General features: G+C 50.8%; 1 protein-coding gene across 1 annotated transcript; it reads left to right on the forward strand.

Moving 5' to 3' along the window:
• Nucleotides 1-3,546: 3,546 nt before the first annotated feature.
• LOC147116241 (exocyst complex component 3-like protein) lies at nucleotides 3,547-11,118 on the forward strand. Its single transcript, XM_085992028.1, has 4 exons — nucleotides 3,547-3,651; nucleotides 6,967-7,089; nucleotides 8,430-8,585; nucleotides 10,919-11,118. Exons 1-4 carry the CDS (start codon nucleotides 3,547-3,549, stop codon nucleotides 11,045-11,047), a joined length of 513 nt encoding a protein of 170 aa, XP_085848154.1. The 3' UTR covers nucleotides 11,048-11,118.
• The last annotated feature ends 7,481 nt before the right edge of the window (nucleotides 11,119-18,599 follow it).

Consider the following 18,599-nt stretch of genomic DNA (forward strand, 5'->3'; position numbering starts at 1 on the left):
CTGGGGGAAGGCGCCTGAGGCTCAGATGCCCTTCCGCCAGATGCCGCTGGGGGGCGGCCTACACAGCGTTTGGGCCTCGAGGGGCCGTCTGCTGAGTGGCGCACCTGAGCCTGGCCACCATCAGCTGCAGCCGCTTGCCCTTGACGCCCCAGTGGGGGAATGGCGGCGACGGATGGCGCAATGTGGGCCAGCTGGCGTCTGGGATGCGCTGGCTGGTGCTGTGGCGTGGTGGCACTCGGCCGGGCCCGCACTGCAGGATCCGCAACAATCAGCCGAGGGGCGGCTTGCTGGGATGGTCCAGCGCGGCGGCTGCCCTGGCGATGCCTGCCTGAGACAGCGCGTGTGGCAGCAGTGAGTGCCCCTGTTGTCCTGGTGTGCGCCCGCATCACATCCGCCAGGGTCTTGACGGCATCAGTCAGCATGCGGCCACTCGCGGCAGTTGCTGCCCCGAACTCGCGCACACTGGTCGCCAGCGACTCGATGGCCTCAGGCATGCGCCCCACCACGCTCATGAGCTCCGTGTGGCGCCGGTCCGAATCCTCGGCCATCTTATCCAGCTTCCGCACCTCCTCCGAGGTGAAGGTGTCCGGACTGGAGTCGCGACTCTCCCGCTGGGGAGGAGGGGGCCGAACTAGGGGACCCTTGCCACGTTGGTGGCAGCGAGTGTGCCGATCAGCAGCACTCCCCTCTGATCCTTCCCCCCTTTGGGGGGAAGGCCGCGGGCCACGCGCACGGCTCCTGGGTGGCTGGACGCCACTGGTCCCAGAAGCTGCATTGCCCTGCGACAGTTCCTCCAGGCACTCATCCAGTGAGGAGGTGTCAAGCATTTCCTCCTCTCCTGCGGGACGTGACTGTTCCCCCGATGGTCCGGCTTGCTCCTCCTCCTCCTCCTGCTCGGAGGTGCTGTCACTGGCAGCTTCAGGGTCCTGGTCGTCACCAGCTGAAAGCAGGAATGCACAAGAGTAGCTTCAGAGTGAGGAGACGGCGTCAGCGAGGGAGTTAGGACTGGTGGCATTCAGCGCATTGGTGGGACAGTGGCAAAGGAGGTAGCTCGGATGGGCCAGTGCGACGCGAGAGGGCCAAAAGGCAAGGTCCTTACCATTGCCGGGCAGTGGAGGGTCGGCTACTCCGGACGCTGTGGGGACGATCACACGGGCTCCCATGAGCACACACATGCGCTCCTCCAGCCGAGTGAGCTTCTGCAGCTTGGCGCGGCCACCCCTGGCACGGGCCTGGCGATTAAAGGCTACTTTAGCCTGCAAGAGAAAGGATGGGCTGTAAGTGCGCAGTGTAGCCCTGATGTAGTGTGCACTGCCTCCCATGGTGGAATAGCTTGGCCAGAGTGAAGCCCTGATGTAGTGTGCACTGCCTCCCATGGTGGAATAGCTTGGCCAGAGTGAAGCCCTGATGTAGTGTGCACTGCCTCCCATGGTGGAATAGCTTGGCCAGAGTGTAGAGTGCCGAATGGCCAATTGATGCTCATGACTGTCCCAATGCTGCTGGCTGAGGGCTGGCCAATAGGACTTTCAGCTTCCTTTGCCCATCATGTCAGGTGTACATGCAAGAATGAGGAGGAGACTGGAAAGGGTACTCACCCTGACAATCCTGGTCAGGTCGTTGTATTTTTTACGACATTGTTTGTGGGTCCTGAGGGCATCGCCGGTGAACGTCACCCTCTGCAGGCTTTGGTGTAGTCGTGGTGGGTTGGATTCCTCCCACTCTCTGGGAACAAGATCTTGCGCCTCACCTCCAGAGCTGTGACCATTATGTCCAGATCACCCTCTGAGAAGCGCAGGGCACGCTGACGGGCCTTCTCTGGCGTTGCCAGGACTCCCTGGGGCTGAGCAGCAGTGTTGAGGCCTCTTTGCAAGGCTGCAGTGTGCAGGGCGTGGCAGCAGACCAATTCGTCCCTTCCCTCTTTAAGAGCTGGTCGGCGCCACGGGGTCTGCTGTCAGTCCAAAAATGACCGCACCCGCGCTGCGCCCCGCCTGGGCGCTATCCCTCTGGACCGCCGGCTTAGCGCCTAAAGATAGTAGTGGAACGCCTCTTTTAGCGCTCCACCAACCTCTTAGGGCGAAGCCACTGAATTTCTGGCAACGGGGCGCTACTTTGGGGCGGGTGCTAACTTCGGGCGGGCGCTAAGGTTAGCGCCCCAAAACTGCCTATACTGAAAATCTAGCCCTTGATTTTTCTGACTGCCACCTTTGCTTTTCTCCTGCCTGTCTTTTGCTTCTATCCTTGTTTCCCTTTCCTCTGTTTCCCTGCTCAGGTTCCCAACCCCTTACCATTTTAGTTTAAATCCTCCCCCAGAGCACTAGCAAACACTCCCCCTAGGACATTGGTCCCGCTCCTGCCCAGGTGCAAACTGTCCAGTTTGTATTGGTCCCACCTCCCCCAGAACCAGTTCCAATGTCCCAGGAATTTGAATCCCTCCCCCTTGCACCATTCCTCTAGCCACGTATTCATCTGAAATATCCTTCTATTTCTACTCTGACTAGCACGTGGCACTGGTAGCAATCCTGAGATTACTACCTTTGAGGTCCTATTTTTGAATTTACCTCCTAACTCCCTATATTCAGCTTTTAGGACCTCATCCCGTTTTTTACTTATCTCGTTGGTACCTATATGCACCACGACAACTGGCTGTTCACCCTCCCCTTCCAAAATGTTCTGCAGCCGCTCTGAGACATCCTTGACCCTTGCACCAGGGAGGCAACATACTAGCCTGGAGTCTCGTTTGCGGCCGCAGAATGGTATGAGGCGCGAGTTGGCTAGGATGGATTGGGGAACGTTACTTAAAGGGTTGACGGTGGATAGGCAATGGCAAACATTTAAGATCGCATGGATGAACTACAGAATTTGTTCATCCCTGTCTGGCATAAAAATAAAACAAAAAAAGGTGGCGCAACCGTGGCTAACAAGGCAAATTAGGGATCGCATGAGATCCAAGGAGAGGACATATAAATTGGCCAGAAAAAGCAGCAAACCTGAAGATTGGGAGCAGTTTAGGATCCAGCAAAGGTGGACAAAAGGATTAATTAAGAGGGGGGAAATAGAGTATGAGAGTAAGCTAGCAGGGAACATAAAAACTGAATGTAAAAGCTTCTATAGATATGTGAAGAGAAAAAGATTGGTGAAGTCAAGCGTAGGCCCCTTGCAGTCAGAATCAGGGGAATTTATAATGGGGATTAAAGAAATGGCAGACCAATTAAATACATACTGCAGTGGTTCAAGAAAGCAGCTCACCACTACCTTCTCGAGGGCAATTAGGGTTGTGCACTAAATGCCGGCCTTGCCAGCGACGCCCACATCCCGAGAATTAATTTTTTTTTAAACACCCAATCATTTCCAAACAAGTTTGATAAGGACCCTCAGCCTCCCACCACCCCGCCCCCACCCCCACCCCCATAAGTATTAGTGACTCCCCCCTCTCCCACAGCTGTGTAATATGCTTGAAAACATCAGAGTGACCAGAACATCTCCATCTGTTTGTTGAGAGTTGGTATATAATCCTGCAGACTGTGGGGCAGGGTGGGTTTTCACACCATGGATTCCTCCACCCTGACCATTCAGGACGAACATCTCCCCTGTCTGCCAGCTGCCGGGGTCCTGCAGAGATCGGTTCGGGGCCGTCTCAGTCAAGTGCCTGATGTACAAACGTTGCAACGAGTGGCACAAAATGGATTCTCACTGAGCGAGGCCTAAATAATTGACAGTGTAAGAATTGGTGTATTTGGGGGTGGGGGGGAGGGGGGGTAACATCCTTTTGAGATTGGTGCTAAGGCACATTGGTGCAGCAGCCTGGAGGGAGCTTTACTCTGTATCTGCGCTGGGACTGTTTGATGGGACAGTGTAGAGGGAGCTTTATTCTGTATCTAACCCATGCTGTACCTGCCCTGGGACTGTTTTCTTTTAATTATTCATACACGGGATGTGGGCGTCGCTGGCAAGGCCAGCATTTATTGCCCAAACCTAATTGTCCTTGAGAAGGTGGTGGTGAGCTGCCTTCTTGAACCGCTGCAGTCCATGTGGTGAAGGTACTCCCACAGTGTTGTTAGGGAGGGAGTTCCAGGATTTTGACCCAGTGACGATGAAGGAACGGCAATATATTTCCAAGTTAGGATGGTGTGTGACTTTGAGGGGAACTTGGAGGTGGTGGTGTTCCCATGCGCTTGCTGCCGTTGTCCTTCTAGGTGCTAGAGGCTTGGGAGGTGCTGTCGAAGAAGCCTTGGCGAGTTGCTGCAGTGCATCTTGCAGATGGTACACACTGCAGCCACGGTACGCTGGTGGTGGAGGGAGTGAATGTTTGAGGTGGTGAATGGGGTGCCAATCAAGCCAATTGCTTTGTCCTGGATGGTGTCACAAATTACATCCTATGTGACTGTGACCGTGGTAAAGTATCTGTCCTCATCCTTCTCGACCAGCCTGCAGCCTTTGACATGGTTGACCACACAATCCTCCTCCAACGCCTCTCCACTGTCGTCCAGCTGGGCAGGACTGCACTCGCCTGGTTACCATTCTTATCTATCCTATCGTAGTCAGAGAATCACCTGCAGTGGCTTCTCTTCCCGCTCCCCCACCATTACCTCTGGGGTCTGTAGTGTATGTAACCTGTACCACCTTAAGAGGATACCTTAAGGTGATGGACTACTTTTTGATGGCTCCTGTACATTGTAGTACCGGTGGTGACCACACCGGTATATAAACCCTGTGGAGCAAAGTGTATTCCAGTTCAGCCCTGACCCTCAATTACTAAAGACCTGTTTAATTATTTCTGTAGTCTGTGTCCAGTTATTCAGCAGAACTACATTTGGAAACACAGACTCAACAGGGTCCCCCAAGGGTCTATCCTTGGTCCCCTCCTATTTCTCATCTATATGCTGCCCCTCGGCGACATTATCCGAAAACACAGCGTCAGTTTCCACATGTACACTGACGACACCCAGCTCTACCTCACTACCACCTCCCTCGATCCCTCCACGGTCTCTAAATTGTCAGACTGCTTGTCCGACATCCAGTACGGGATGAGCAGAAATTCCCTCCAGCTAAATATTGGGAAGACCGAAGCCATTGGCCTAGATTTTCCGTGTGCTGTGAGGCGGGCTTTTAGGCGTGCGGGGGGGCAAAAATCCTGAATTCGGGGGTCCCGACACCATCCCGCCCAAAACCCGCCTCCACGTAAGTTTCAAAGGAGGCGGGTACCCGCCCTGCACTGGGACCCGCCGACCCGAGGCGGGAAGGGATTAGTGCCAATTAACTGCCTGTTAACAGGTAGTTAACAGGCAGTTTTTAGCCTAATCCTTATTTTGAAGGGTGTCGTGTGGGATTCCCGACGGCTCCAAACCACGCCAGGTTAGAGCAGGCGGGCCGTCGGGTTGTAGGACTTGGAGGGGTCGCGATGTCGGTGTTCAGGTGAGTGATGGGTGCATGAGTGCAAAGATAAGTGTGTTTGGTGTGTCTAAAGTGTGTAAAGAAGTTTAAATTACCTGTACTTACCTTTACAGCCTTTCTTCCTCTAGGTTTCGGGAGTCCATCATTCAGCCGGCACTGAAAGCAGAATGGCCACGAGCTGTCAAAAGTGACAGCCTGCAGCTTTCAGTGCCGGTGAGAGTTCTAACTGAGTCTGCGTAGAAGAACTCAGGTTAGAAGTCAGACTGTTAGTGTTTGACAGCTTCAAGCAGCTGTGAAACGCTGATATTTCATCTGTCAACACCTCTTGACAGATGAAATTTCAGACTGTGACGTCACCTGTTGCCGGGTGGCCCTTAATTGGCCTGCTGAGCCCGCTGGGCGGGCTCAACAAGGTCAATCAAGGGAAAATCGCGTGGATTGGCCGGACGTCGATGGAGGCGGGACTAAAACCCGAAAGTTGTAGTCCCACCTCCTTCCCGACTGCTGAATGAAAATCCAGCCCATTGTCTTCAGTCCCCGCCACAAACTCCGTTCCCTAGCCATCAACTCCATCCCTCTCCCTGGCAACTGTCTGAGGCTGAACCAGACTGTTCACAACCTTGGTGTCATATTTGACCCCGAGATGAGCTTCCGACCACATCTTCGCACCATCACTAAGACCGCCTACTTCTACCTCTGTAACATAACCCGTCTCTGTCCCTGCCTCAGCTCATCAGCTGCTGAAACCCTCATCCATACCTCTTTTACCTCTAGAATTGACTATTCCAATGCACTCCTGGCCGGCCTCCCACATTCCACCCTCCATAAACTTAAGGTCATCCAAAACTCGGTTGCCCGTGTCCTAACTCGCACCAAGTTCCGTTAGCCCATCGCCCCTATGCTCATTGACCTACATTGGCTCCTGTTTGAGCAACGCCTCGATTTCAAAATTCTCACCCTTGTTTTCAAATCTCTCCCTGGTGTCGCCCCTCCCTATCTCTGTAATCTCCTCCAGTCCAACAACACTCCAAGATATCTGCGCTCCCCCAATTCTGGCCTCTTGCGCATCCCTGATTTTAATTACTCAACCTTTGGTGGCCGTGCCTTCAGCTGCCAAGGCCCTAAGCTCTGGAATTCCCTCCCTAAACCTCCCTGCCTTTCTGCCTCGCTTTCCTCCTTTAAGATGCTCCTTAAAACCAAGTTTTTGGTCATCTGCCCTAATAGCTCCTTATGTGGCTCGGTGTCAAATTTTGTTTGATAAACGCTCCTGTGAAGCGCCTTGGGATGTTTTACTATGTTAAAGGCGTTCTAGAAATACAAGTTGTTGTTGTATTTAACCTGTGCGGTACCTTCCCAGGGAGTGTTTGATGGGACAGTTTTGAGGGAGTTTTATTCTGTATCTAACCTGTGCTGTACCTTCTCAGGGAGTGTTTGATCCAGTCAATGTATACAGAAAATGGGAAAATGTTCCATTTCCAGATTTTAAGATAGTTCATCCCAATGAGCAGCTGTAACCATCTTTATGAAGCTCTGTGCAATGTTTAATATTAAACTCCCTGTGAATCTTCCCTCCAGCCTCATTTCCTCCAGCTAGTGTCCGGGTCCTGGCTGTGTGGCTCTGATTTCATCAACACCATCTGTACCGTCATGGACACGTACTACAGTTATTTCAGCCACATCAGGGAGCCCATCTTTCAGGTGAGAGACAAGGTCCTTATTTCACTCACTGTCCTGCCCCCACCACCCTCCCCCCTCCCTAATTTGACTCAACAAAAAATATCAAAGCCCCTTTTAAGAGATTAAACGTGGGGCCCACAGCTAAAATGGCGTCCAACTGTGCAAGCCAATGGCACTTATTGTTCTACCTAGAGCAACATCACCACCTGCTGGCAGAGGTATGCTATTACCTCAACAACATTTACTTTTTCCCCTTATCGTTCACATTTTTTAAAGGTGTGGCAATGCTTAAAGGGAAAGTATCATCATCAGTGCCTCTTGTAAAGGTCTAACACTTGAAGATTACCTTTAATTCCTTTTCAGTCTATTTAGCTGAGGAGTTAGCGTGTCCAAAATTGTACGGGTATGTGGGAAGTGGGAATGTATGTGGACATCAGGTTATTTCCCATCTAATATAATTTCCTCACTTGTACCCCACAAGTTTGTGAGGGAAGTGATCTCAAGGCACTGCCACTGGCCAAGAATGGCCTGATGCTCAGACGCGTGCACACATTTATGTGTACACACTCGCATGCACACATTTCACAGAAATCACAGAAACCCCACAGTGCAGATAGAGGCCATTTCGGCCCATCGAGCCTGCACCGACACATATCCCACCCGATCCCCGTCACCAACACATATCCCACCCTATCCCCGTAACCCCACGTATTTAATCCCCCTAACACTAAGGGTCAATTTATCATAGCCAATCAACCTAACCCGCACATCTTTGGACTGTGGGAGGAAACCGGAGCATGCACACATTTGTGTGTACACACTCGCATGCACACTCTCGCATGCACACTTTTACACACGCTTGCTTGCAAATACTTGCATGCACACTCACAAACTCACACACACAAACTCGCACACCCACATACACACACACACACATATTCCAGGGATCACTAGATATTAGTCTGGAGCAGGAACCCTTGGCTATTTTTTTACTCTTCTATATTATTCATTCTCCCGTAGCCCTGGGGCACTGAGGGCAAGTGCAGCCTCCCCACTACCACCCACTGAGATCAGCTAGCTCAGCGCAAACTGAGAATCAAATCTGGGGCCATCCTCGTGTGAGCACCACACTGGGCAGTGCATTCACCCACCGAGCCATTCGGAGCTCCTTTATTTTTTTGATGTAGGAGATTTCCTGAAAGTGCAGGAGGCTCAAGGGGGAGAAGGGGGTAAATTAAATAAGTGCCAAACAAACAATAAGAAGGAAGAATATCCTCTCTGATGTTAAGCCAACTGTTTGTGGTCATCACACGATACTCAGGTGCAAGGTGTAATGTCAATGTGGTGTGCTGACTCCACAGTTCATGCTGTTTGAAGGCCTGCGCCTGGTAATCATTGAGTACGTCCACACGCTGATGCTGAAGAAAATCATCTGCAAAAACTCCGCAGAGCGAGAGAAGGTGTCCGACAGAATGTTCCATGATGCAGCACAACTACAGGAACTCTTCTGTAATCTAGTGAGTGTGCCAAGACAGTAATATGTTTGATAATTCACTTCATTTATTATTGACATAACATTGATCTTGAACGCCCTAACCAACCATACAGAGTAACGCACATTAGCCCTGCATCCAAAACTCACGAGGATGGATATTAGTGAGGACCCATGAAGGTGGCTTCCCCAAGCCTGTTCACACCACCAGGTCTCGAAGACAGCAATGGTCTCTCTCTTTCCTAACTAACACCAAACTGTTACTTCCTATTATTGCTTTTCCCCGAGCCATAGCTTTGTTGTAAACAACCTTTGATGCACACTCTCATAGCAGCATCTTGCCTTTTGTCTTTCAGCAATTTCCTGCCTTTACTGTGATGAAAAGCCTGTGTTTTAAAAGCTTACATGTTTCAATCTTAATAGTTCTTTAAGCTCAATATTTTTCCACCTAGCTTATTTATTTATAGGTGCCTATCTTTACAGTACAATATCTTTGGTCCTGACATTCATCCTTCTCTAACGTTATCAGCATCATTGAGGGGAAAAGGCATTTTGAGAACACAATTATACCATTTCTGTCTACATTAGTTTGGTCTTTGTTAGAAACAAAAGTAATGTAAAAATATTATTGATATTCTTACATTCCCCACTTCAAGGCTAGAAAATATGTTTTCTGTGGCCTCAGAAATGTATTTTCCTTTCAGATCTAATATTTCTATTGTATTTCCTCTTATTTTAACTTGTTTCAGGGTTTTTCTAAATTCAAGCAAACCATTACTGCGAAGACAATCCGCACGAATAGCTGTGCCACCAACAGGAGCACAGAGGCCGTTCTTACCCAGGGATGCTATAATATAGATTTAAAACTCAAGAAAGAGGTGGAATTGGATGGCCAAAATTCACAGCTGCTTGTAAGGTCGCTGGAATGGGAGGAGACTCGTGTGGAGCATAAACACCAGCACAGACTAGTTGGGCCAAATGGCCTGTTTCTGTGCTGTACGTTCTATATCATTCTAGCTCCTTCCTCAGAGTAGCAAGGAACATCCACACCATCCTTTCAATCTAAAAAGAAATAACTCTCTATACAGCTGAGAATTTCATCAGAAATTAGCCAAATTTATGAATTGAAAAGGTCAGTGCCCCTGAAAGGGTTCAGTGGCAGTGGTTTGTTTTAACACATCCATCATCGGGGCAGCATAGAGGTGTTCCGGAGATGCTCTTTCATGGCCTGTCATGGCTTCAAAACTCAAAAGAGTTCAGTATTTTAGACACAGTTCCTCTAATTACCATCAAAATCAGGGGTATTTTAAGATTTCAATTTCACTAACTACTTTCTTCCACATAGTTTTAACCGTTCTATTTTTTCTTTCCACTAAGCCTGACACTTGCAGGTCCTACGGGATGTGGAATTTCTGTTCTATCCCTAACATAGTGCACAGTTCTTCCATGAATTATCCCACGAATCATGCTCCATTATCACTATCGATCACCTCGACCGACCCACCTTGAAAGAACTTGTTCCACAAGAAGTTCCGCAGTAGTGAGCATACTGGTATCGCTTCAAGCTGATAACCAAAGAAACTAATACAGCATGTCTTTATATTCAGCAATTCAATGTGGCAAATAGAAGTAAGGGGTTAATTGCTTGTTCATAGATCACAACAACTCGCTGCGTGAAAAAATGTTTCCTCATGTCGCCTCTGGTTCTTTTGCCAATTACCTTAAATCTGGGTCCTCTGGTTACCGATCCTTCTGCCAGTGGAAACAGTTTCTCCTTATTTATTCTATCATGATTTCAAAGACCTCTATCAAATCTCCTCTTAACCTTCTCTGCTCTAAGGAGAACAACCCCAGCTTCTCCAATCTCTCCACGTAACTGAACTCCCTCATTATATGTTTCGATCTTAATACTTCTTAAAGCTTAATATTTCTCCACCTAGCTTATTTATTTATATTTGCCTATCTTTACAGCACGATGTCCTTGGTCCTGAAATTCCTTCTTCTCCAACGTTATCAGCCTTATTGAGGGAAAAAGACAGCTTTTCCGAGAACACGATTTATACCATTTCTGTCCACATTACTGTTTTGTCTTTGTTGGAAACAAAAATAATGTAAAGACATGTTGATATTCTTACAACACACACATAAAGACACATACATGTACACACAGTTCTTCAAATTCAGTTAGTACAAATACAGAACCAACTTGTGAGAATCTTAAATCTGATTTCCAAAGAGTTTGACTCTCCTCTGGTCACAGCGGAGAGTTAAAAATGCCGGGTGTTTTACATGTGGAGGACGCTTGACATCGCACCATACCTGGTCCTGTGAACTCATCTGTACTTCTCCTGCCTGCAGGGATTGGAGGAACCCGATCGCCTGACCAAAGTGATTTCCTCTGTGTCCGAGCTCATCAAGCTGAAGGACACCTCCCTCCTCAGCCTGGAGGTATCTTGCCTGGTGGCCAATTATCCAGATATCAGGTAACTCTCCCCCAGTATATATACATTGCCCCCGCCCCGTTCACCCGCCTCTAACAGGTAACTCTCCCCCAGTATATATACAGTGCCCCCGCCCCGTTCACCCGCCTCTAACAGGTAACTCTCCCCCAGTATATATACAGTGCCCCCGCCCCGTTCACCCGCCTCTAACAGGTAACTCTCCCCCAGTATATATACAGTGCCCCCGCCCCGTTCACCCGCCTCTAACAGGTAACTCTCCCCCAGTATATATACATTGCCCCTGCCCCATTCACCCGCCTCTAACAGGTAACTCTCCCCCAGTATATATACATTGCCCCCGCCCCATTCACCCGCCTCTAACAGGTAACTCTCCCTCAGTACAGGAAACTCTTTGGTATCCGACACCGACGGGACCGGGATGGTGCCGGTTGATAAAAAATTCCGGATAACGGAGAGGTATATCTACCGAGGCTATTTTTAACAAACAAAAATTAAAAAATCAAGAAATGTGCAGTATAATTGGTTACTCACCTACAGAATGTTGTGTTAAATGGATGGTGGAAGATGCTTGATTAAGTACAGTAATGTCAGTTGAGGGTAATCCATAACTCTTTAATTACTTAACAGTAAAACAAAACTTATAAACGACTGTATACTGTAGTTTTCAGAGTGAGCATTGTTCCAGTTATTAGAGAGTTCCGGATATTGAGGTGCCGGTTAAACGAGAGTTTCCTGACAGTGCCCCGCACCCCACTCACCCGCAGTAACAGGTAACTCTCCCCCAGTATATATACAGTTCCCCAGCCTCACTCACCCACCTCTAACAGGAAACTCTCCCCCAGTATATACACTGTGCCCTGCTCCATTCACGCGCCTCTAACATTAACACTCCCCCAGTATTTATATAGTGCCCCTGCCCCACTCACTTGTCTCTAACAGGTAACTCTCCCCCAGTAAGTATACAGTGCCCCTGCCCCACTCACCCACCTGTAACAGATAACTCTCCCCCAGTAAATATATACAGTGCCCCTGCCCCACTCACTTGTCTCTAACAGGTAACTCTCCCCCAGTATATATACAGTGCCCCTGCCCCACTCACCCACCTGTAACAGATAACTCTCCCCCAGTAAATATATACAGTGCCCCTGCCCCACTCACTTGTCTCTAACAGGTAACTCTCCCCCAGTATATATACAGTGCCCCTGCCCCACTCACTTGTCTCTAACAGGTAACTCTCCCCCAGTATATATACAGTGCCCCTGCCCCACTCACCCACCTGTAACAGATAACTCTCCCCCAGTAAATATATACAGTGCCCCTGCCCCACTCACTTGTCTCTAACAGGTAACTCTCCCCCAGTATATATACAGTGCCCCTGCCCCACTCACTTGTCTCTAACAGGTAACTCTCCCCCAGTATTTATACAGTGCCCCTGCCCCACTCACTTGTCTCTAACAGGTAACTCTCCCCCAGTATTTATACAGTGCCCCTGCCCCACTCACCCACCTCTAACAGGTAACTCTCCCCCAGTAAATATATACAGTGCCCCTGCCCCACTCACCCACCTCTAACAGGTAACTCTCCCCCAGTATATATACAGTGCCCCTGCCCCACTCACTCGCCTCTAACAGGTAACTCTCCCTCAGTAAATATACAGTGCCCCTGCCCCACTCACTTGTCTCTAACAGGTAACTCTCCCCCAGTATATATACAGTGCCCCTGCCCCACTCACTTGTCTCTAACAGGTAACTCTCCCCCAGTATATATACAGTGCCCCTGCCCCACTCACCCACCTCTAACAGGTAACTCTCCCCCAGTATATATACAGTGCCCCTGCCCCACTCACTTGTCTCTAACAGGTAACTCTCCCCCAGTATATATACAGTGCCCCTGCCCCACTCACCCACCTCTAACAGGTAACTCTCCCCCAGTATATATACAGTGCCCCTGCCCCACTCACTTGTCTCTAACAGGTAACTCTCCCCCAGTATATATACAGTGCCCCTGCCCCACTCACCCACCTCTAACAGGTAATTCTCCCCCAGTATATATACAGTGCCCCTGCCCCACTCACTTGTCTCTATCAGGTAACTCTCCCCCAGTATATATACTGTGCCCCTGCCCCACTCACCCACCTCTAACAGGTAACTCTCCCTCAGTATATATACAGTGCCCCTGCCCCACTCACCCACCTCTAACAGGTAACTCTCCCCCAGTATTTATACAGTGCCCCTGCCCCACTCACCCACCTCTAACAGGTAACTCTCCCCCAGTATATATACAGTGCCCCTGCCCCACTCACCCACCTCTAACAGGTAACTCTCCCCCAGTATATATGCTGTGCCCCAGCCCCACTCACCTACCTCTAACAGGTAACTGTCCCCCAGTATATATACAGTGCCCCTGCCCCACTCACCCACCTCTAACAGGTAACTCTCCCCCAGTATATATACTGTGCCCCAGCCCCACTCACTCGCCTCTAACAGGTAACTCTCCCCCAGTATATATACGGTGCCCCTGCCCCACTCACCCACCTCTAACAGGTAACTCTCCCCCAGTATATATACTGTGCCCCAGCCCCACTCACTCGCCTCTAACAGGTAACTCTCCCCCAGTATATATACAGTGCCCCTGCCCCACTCACTTGTCTCTAACAGGTAACTCTCCCCCAGTATATATACAATGCCCCTGCCCCACTCACCCACCTCTAACAGGTAACTCTCCCCCAGTATATATACAGTGCCCCAGCCCCACTCTCCTACCTCTAACAGGTAACTGTCCCCCAGTATGGAGGGTGTGCAGCGAAGATTCACCAGACTGATACCTAGTATGGCAGGAATTACGTATGAAGTGAGATTGGGTCGATTATGCTTGTATTCGCTAGAGCTTAGAAGAATGAGAGGGGAACTCATTGAAACTTATAAATTCTAACAGGGCTAGACAGACTAGATGCAGGAAGGATGTTCCCGTTGGCGGAGGAGTCCAGAACCAGGGGTCACAGTCTAACGATAAGGGGTAAGCCATTTAGGACTGAGATGAGGAGGAATTTCTTCACCCAGAGTGTGGTGAACCTGTGGAATTCTCTACCACAGAAGGCAGTTGAGGCCAATTTGTTAAATATATTCCAGAAGGAATTAGACATATTTCTTAAGGTTAAAGGGATCAAGGGATATGGGGAGAAAGCAGGGACAGGGTACTGAATTTGGATGATCAGCCATGATCTTATGAAATGGCAGAACAGGCTCGAGGGGCCGAATGGCCTACTCCTGCTCCTATCTTCTATGTTTCTATGTATATATACAGTGCCCCCACCCCACTCACCCGCAGTAACAGGTAACTCCCCCAGTATCTATACAGTGCCCCAGCCCCACTCACCCACCTCTAACATTAACTCTCCCCCAGTATATATTCAGTGCCCCAGCCCCATTCACCCGCCTCTAACATTAACTCTCCCCCAGTATGGAGGGTGTGCAGCGAAGATTCACCAGACTGATACCTAGTATGGCAAGAATGACGTATGAAGTGAGATTGGGTCGATTATGCTTGTATTCGCTAGAGCTTAGAAGAATGAGAGGGGAACTCATTGAAACATAAAATTCTAACAGGACTAGACAGACTAGATGCAGGAAGGATGTTCCCGTTGGCGGAGGAGTCCAGAACCAGGGGTCACAGTCTAACGATAATGGGTAAGCCATTTAGGACTGAGATGAGGAGGAATTTCTTTACCCAGAGTGTGGTGAACCTGTGGAATTCTCTACCACAGAAGGCAGTTGAGGCCAGTTCGTTAAATATATTCCAGAAGGAGTTAGACATATTTCTTAAGGTTAAAGGGATCAAGGGATATGGGGAGAAAGCAGGGACAGGGTACTGAATTTGGATGATCAGCCATGATCGCATTAAATGGCAGAACAGGCACGAGGGGCCGAATGGCCTACTCCTGCTCCTATCTTCTATGTTTCTATGTTTCTAAGTATATATACAGTGTCCCCGCCCCACTGACCCGCCACGAACAGGTAACTCTCCCCCAGTATATATACAGTGCCCCTGCCCCACTCACCCACAGTAACAGGTAACTCTCCCCCAGTATTTATACAGTGCCTCCGCCCCACTCACCCACAGTAACAGGTAACTCTCCCCCAGTATATAAACAGTGGCCCCGCCCCACTCACCCACAGTAACAGGTAACTCTCCCCCAGTATCTATACAGTGTCCCCGCCCCACTCACCCACAGTAACAGGTAACTCTCCCCCAGTATATAAACAGTGGCCCCCGCCCCACTCACCCACAGTAACAGGTAACTCTCCCCCAGTATCTATACAGTGTCCCCGCCCCACTCACCCACAGTAACAGGTAACTCTCCCCCAGTATCTATACAGTGTCCCCGCCCCACTCACCCACAGTAACAGGTAACTCTCCCCCAGTATCTATACAGTGTCCCCGCCCCACTCACCCACAGTAACAGGTAACTCTCCCCCAGTATATAAACAGTGCCCCTGCCCCACTCACCCACAGTAACAGGTAACTCTCCCCCAGTATTTATACAGTGCCTCCGCCCCACTCACCCACAGTAACAGGTAACTCTCCCCCAGTATCTATACAGTGTCCCCGCCCCACTCACCCACAGTAACAGGTAACTCTCCCCCAGTATATAAACAGTGTCCCCGCCCCACTCACCCACAGTAACAGGTAACTCTCCCCCAGTATATATACAGTGTCCCCGCCCCACTCACCCACAGTAACAGGTAACTCTCCCCCAGTATATATACAGTGTCCCCGCCCCACTCACCCACAGTAACAGGTAACTCTCCCCCAGTATATATACAGTGTCCCCGCCCCACTCACCCACAGTAACAGGTAACTCTCCCCCAGTATATATACAGTGTCCCCGCCCCACTCACCCACAGTAACAGATAACTCTCCCCCAGTATATAAACAGTGTCCCCGCCTCACTCACCCACAGTAACAGGTAACTCTCCCCCAGTATCTATACAGTGTCCCCGCCCCACTCACCCACAGTAACAGGTAACTCTCCCCCAGTATCTATACAGTGTCCCCGCCCCACTCACCCACAGTAACAGGTAACTCTCCCCCAGTATCTATACAGTGTCCCCGCCCCACTCACCCACAGTAACAGGTAACTCTCCCCCAGTATCTATACAGTGTCCCTGCCCCACTCACCCACAGTAACAGGTAACTCTCCCCCAGTATCTATACAGTGTCCCCGCCCCACTCACCCACAGTAACAGGTAACTCTCCCCCAGTATATAAACAGTGTCCCCGCCTCACTCACCCACAGTAACAGGTAACTCTCCCCCAGTATCTATACAGTGTCCCCGCCCCACTCACCCACAGTAACAGGTAACTCTCCCCCAGAATATAAACAGTGTCCCCGCCCCACTCACCCACAGTAACAGGTAACTCTCCCCCAGTATATAAACAGTGTCCCCGCCCCACTCACCCACAGTAACAGGTAACTCTCCCCCAGAATATGTACTGTGCCCTGCCCCACTTTCCCACCTCTAATATTAACTCTAACCCAGTATATATACAGTGCCCCTTCATCACTCACCTGCCTCTAACAGGTATCTCTCCCCCAGTATACATACAGTGCCCCCGCCCCACTCACCCGCCACAAACAGGTAACTCTCCCCCAGAATATATACAGTGCCCCAGCCCCACTCACCCGCCACTAACAGGTAACTCTCCCCCAGTATATATACAGTGCCCCTGCCCTACTCACCCACCTCTAACATTAACTCTCCCCCAGTATATATACAGTGCCCCTGCCCCACTCACCCGCCTCTAACATTAACTCTCCCCCAGTATATATACAGTGCCCCTGCCCCACTCACCCGCCTCTAACATTAACTCTCCCCCAGTATATATACAGTGCCCCTGCCCCACTCTCTTGCCTCTAACAAATAACTCTCCCCCAGCCTCACTCACCCACGTCTAACAGAGAAGGTACCAGGAGCAATAATCTGCTGATTCGGAGGCTGATTTGGATCCCAGTACTGGTTGACCTACACACCCCCAGCCCCTGTGGCTCATTGGCCAGGTGTACCACCGAGTGTGATACTCAAGTGTACAAACGACAGAGCTCAGTATCCCTCCAGCACCTCGCGCACGTGGCCATCCTTCATTTGTGACAGTGAGTGTCGGTTGGCAATTCGACTGTGCTGGGCATTGCTGTCCAGCCTGATCCTGTCCATGCCTGACTTCCAGGCATGCGCTTCCGAGTGTGGATAACTGCCTAGTAATCGGCAGCAGGAACCCTCTTCCTGGTCCAGGAGTGCTGAGGCCAATTGTGGCATTGTGTGCTGCGATCAGCTAACTCACCAATCCAGGGATTGAACCCAGGATCTCCTGGTCTGTGTGATTGACTCACACATCAGGCAGTCCTTGTACCAATGAGCCGGGGAGGGGTGAGCGCGGGGCGGTTAGACTGACTCACACATCAGGCGGTCCATAAACCAATGAGCCGGAGTGTGTGGGGGACGCGGGGGGCGGTTAGACTGACTCACACATCAGGCATTCCTTGTACCAATGAGCCGGGGGGTGTGGGGGATGCGGGGGGCGGTTAGACTGGCTCACACATCAGGCAGTCCTTGTACCAATGAGCCGGGTGGTGTGGGGGATGCGGGGGGCGGTTAGACTGACTCACACATCAGGCATTCCTTGTACCAATGAGCCGGGGGGTGTGGGGGATGCGGGGGGCGGTTAGACTGACTCACACATCAGGCATTCCTTGTACCAATGAGCCGGGGTGTGTGGGGGACGTGGGGGGTGGTTAGACTGACTCACACATCAGGCAGTCCTTGTACCAATGAGCCGGGGTGTGTGGGGGACGTGGGGGGCGGTTAGACTGACTCACACATCAGGCAGTCCATGTACCAATGAGCCGGGGTGGTGGGGTGAGCGGGCGATGGTTAGACTGACTCACACATCAGGCAGTCCTTGTACCAATGAGCTGGGGTGTGGGGGACGCAGGGGGCGGTTAGACTGACTCACACATCAGGCAGTCCATGTACCAATGAGCCGGGGTGTGTGGGGTGAGCGGGCGATGGTTAGACTGACTCACACATCAGGCAGTCCTTGTACCAATGAGCTGGGGTGTGGGGGACGCAGGGGGCGGTTAGACTGACTCACACATCAGGCAGTCCATGTACCTATGAGATGGGGGGGGGGGGTGGGGGACGCGGGGGGCGGTTAGACTGACTCACACATCAGGCATTCCTTGTACCAATGAGCCGGGGGGTGTGGGGGACGCGGGGGGTGGTTAGAATGACTCACACATCAGGCAGTCCATGTACCAATGAGCTGGGGTGTGGGGGACGCAGGGGGCGGTTAGACTGACTCACACATCAGGCAGTCCTTGTACCAATGAGCTGGGGTGTGGGGGACGTGGGGGGCGGTTAGACTGACTCACACATCAGGAAGTCCTTGTACCAATGAGCCGCGGTGTGGGGGACGCAGGGGGCGGTTAGACTGACTCACACATCAGGCAGTCCATGTACCTATGAGACGGGGGGGGGGTGGGGGACGCGGGGGGCGGTTAGACTGACTCACACATCAGG

Source organism: Somniosus microcephalus, chromosome 6 (assembly GCF_052327205.1).
Source record: "Somniosus microcephalus isolate GS21.2 chromosome 6, FLI_Smic_1.0, whole genome shotgun sequence".
NCBI lineage: Eukaryota > Metazoa > Chordata > Chondrichthyes > Squaliformes > Somniosidae > Somniosus > Somniosus microcephalus.

Excerpts from the sequence above, each read along its gene's own strand:
- LOC147116241 (XM_085992028.1), top strand. The coding sequence starts at position 3,547 with ATGGATTCCTCCACCCTGACCATTCAGGACGAACATCTCCCCTGTCTG. Across the intron at positions 3,652-6,966 it reads GTCTCAGTCAAGTGCCTGAT|CCTCATTTCCTCCAGCTAGT; the intron begins GTACAAACGTTG and ends TCTTCCCTCCAG. Across the intron at positions 7,090-8,429 it reads TCAGGGAGCCCATCTTTCAG|TTCATGCTGTTTGAAGGCCT; the intron begins GTGAGAGACAAG and ends CTGACTCCACAG.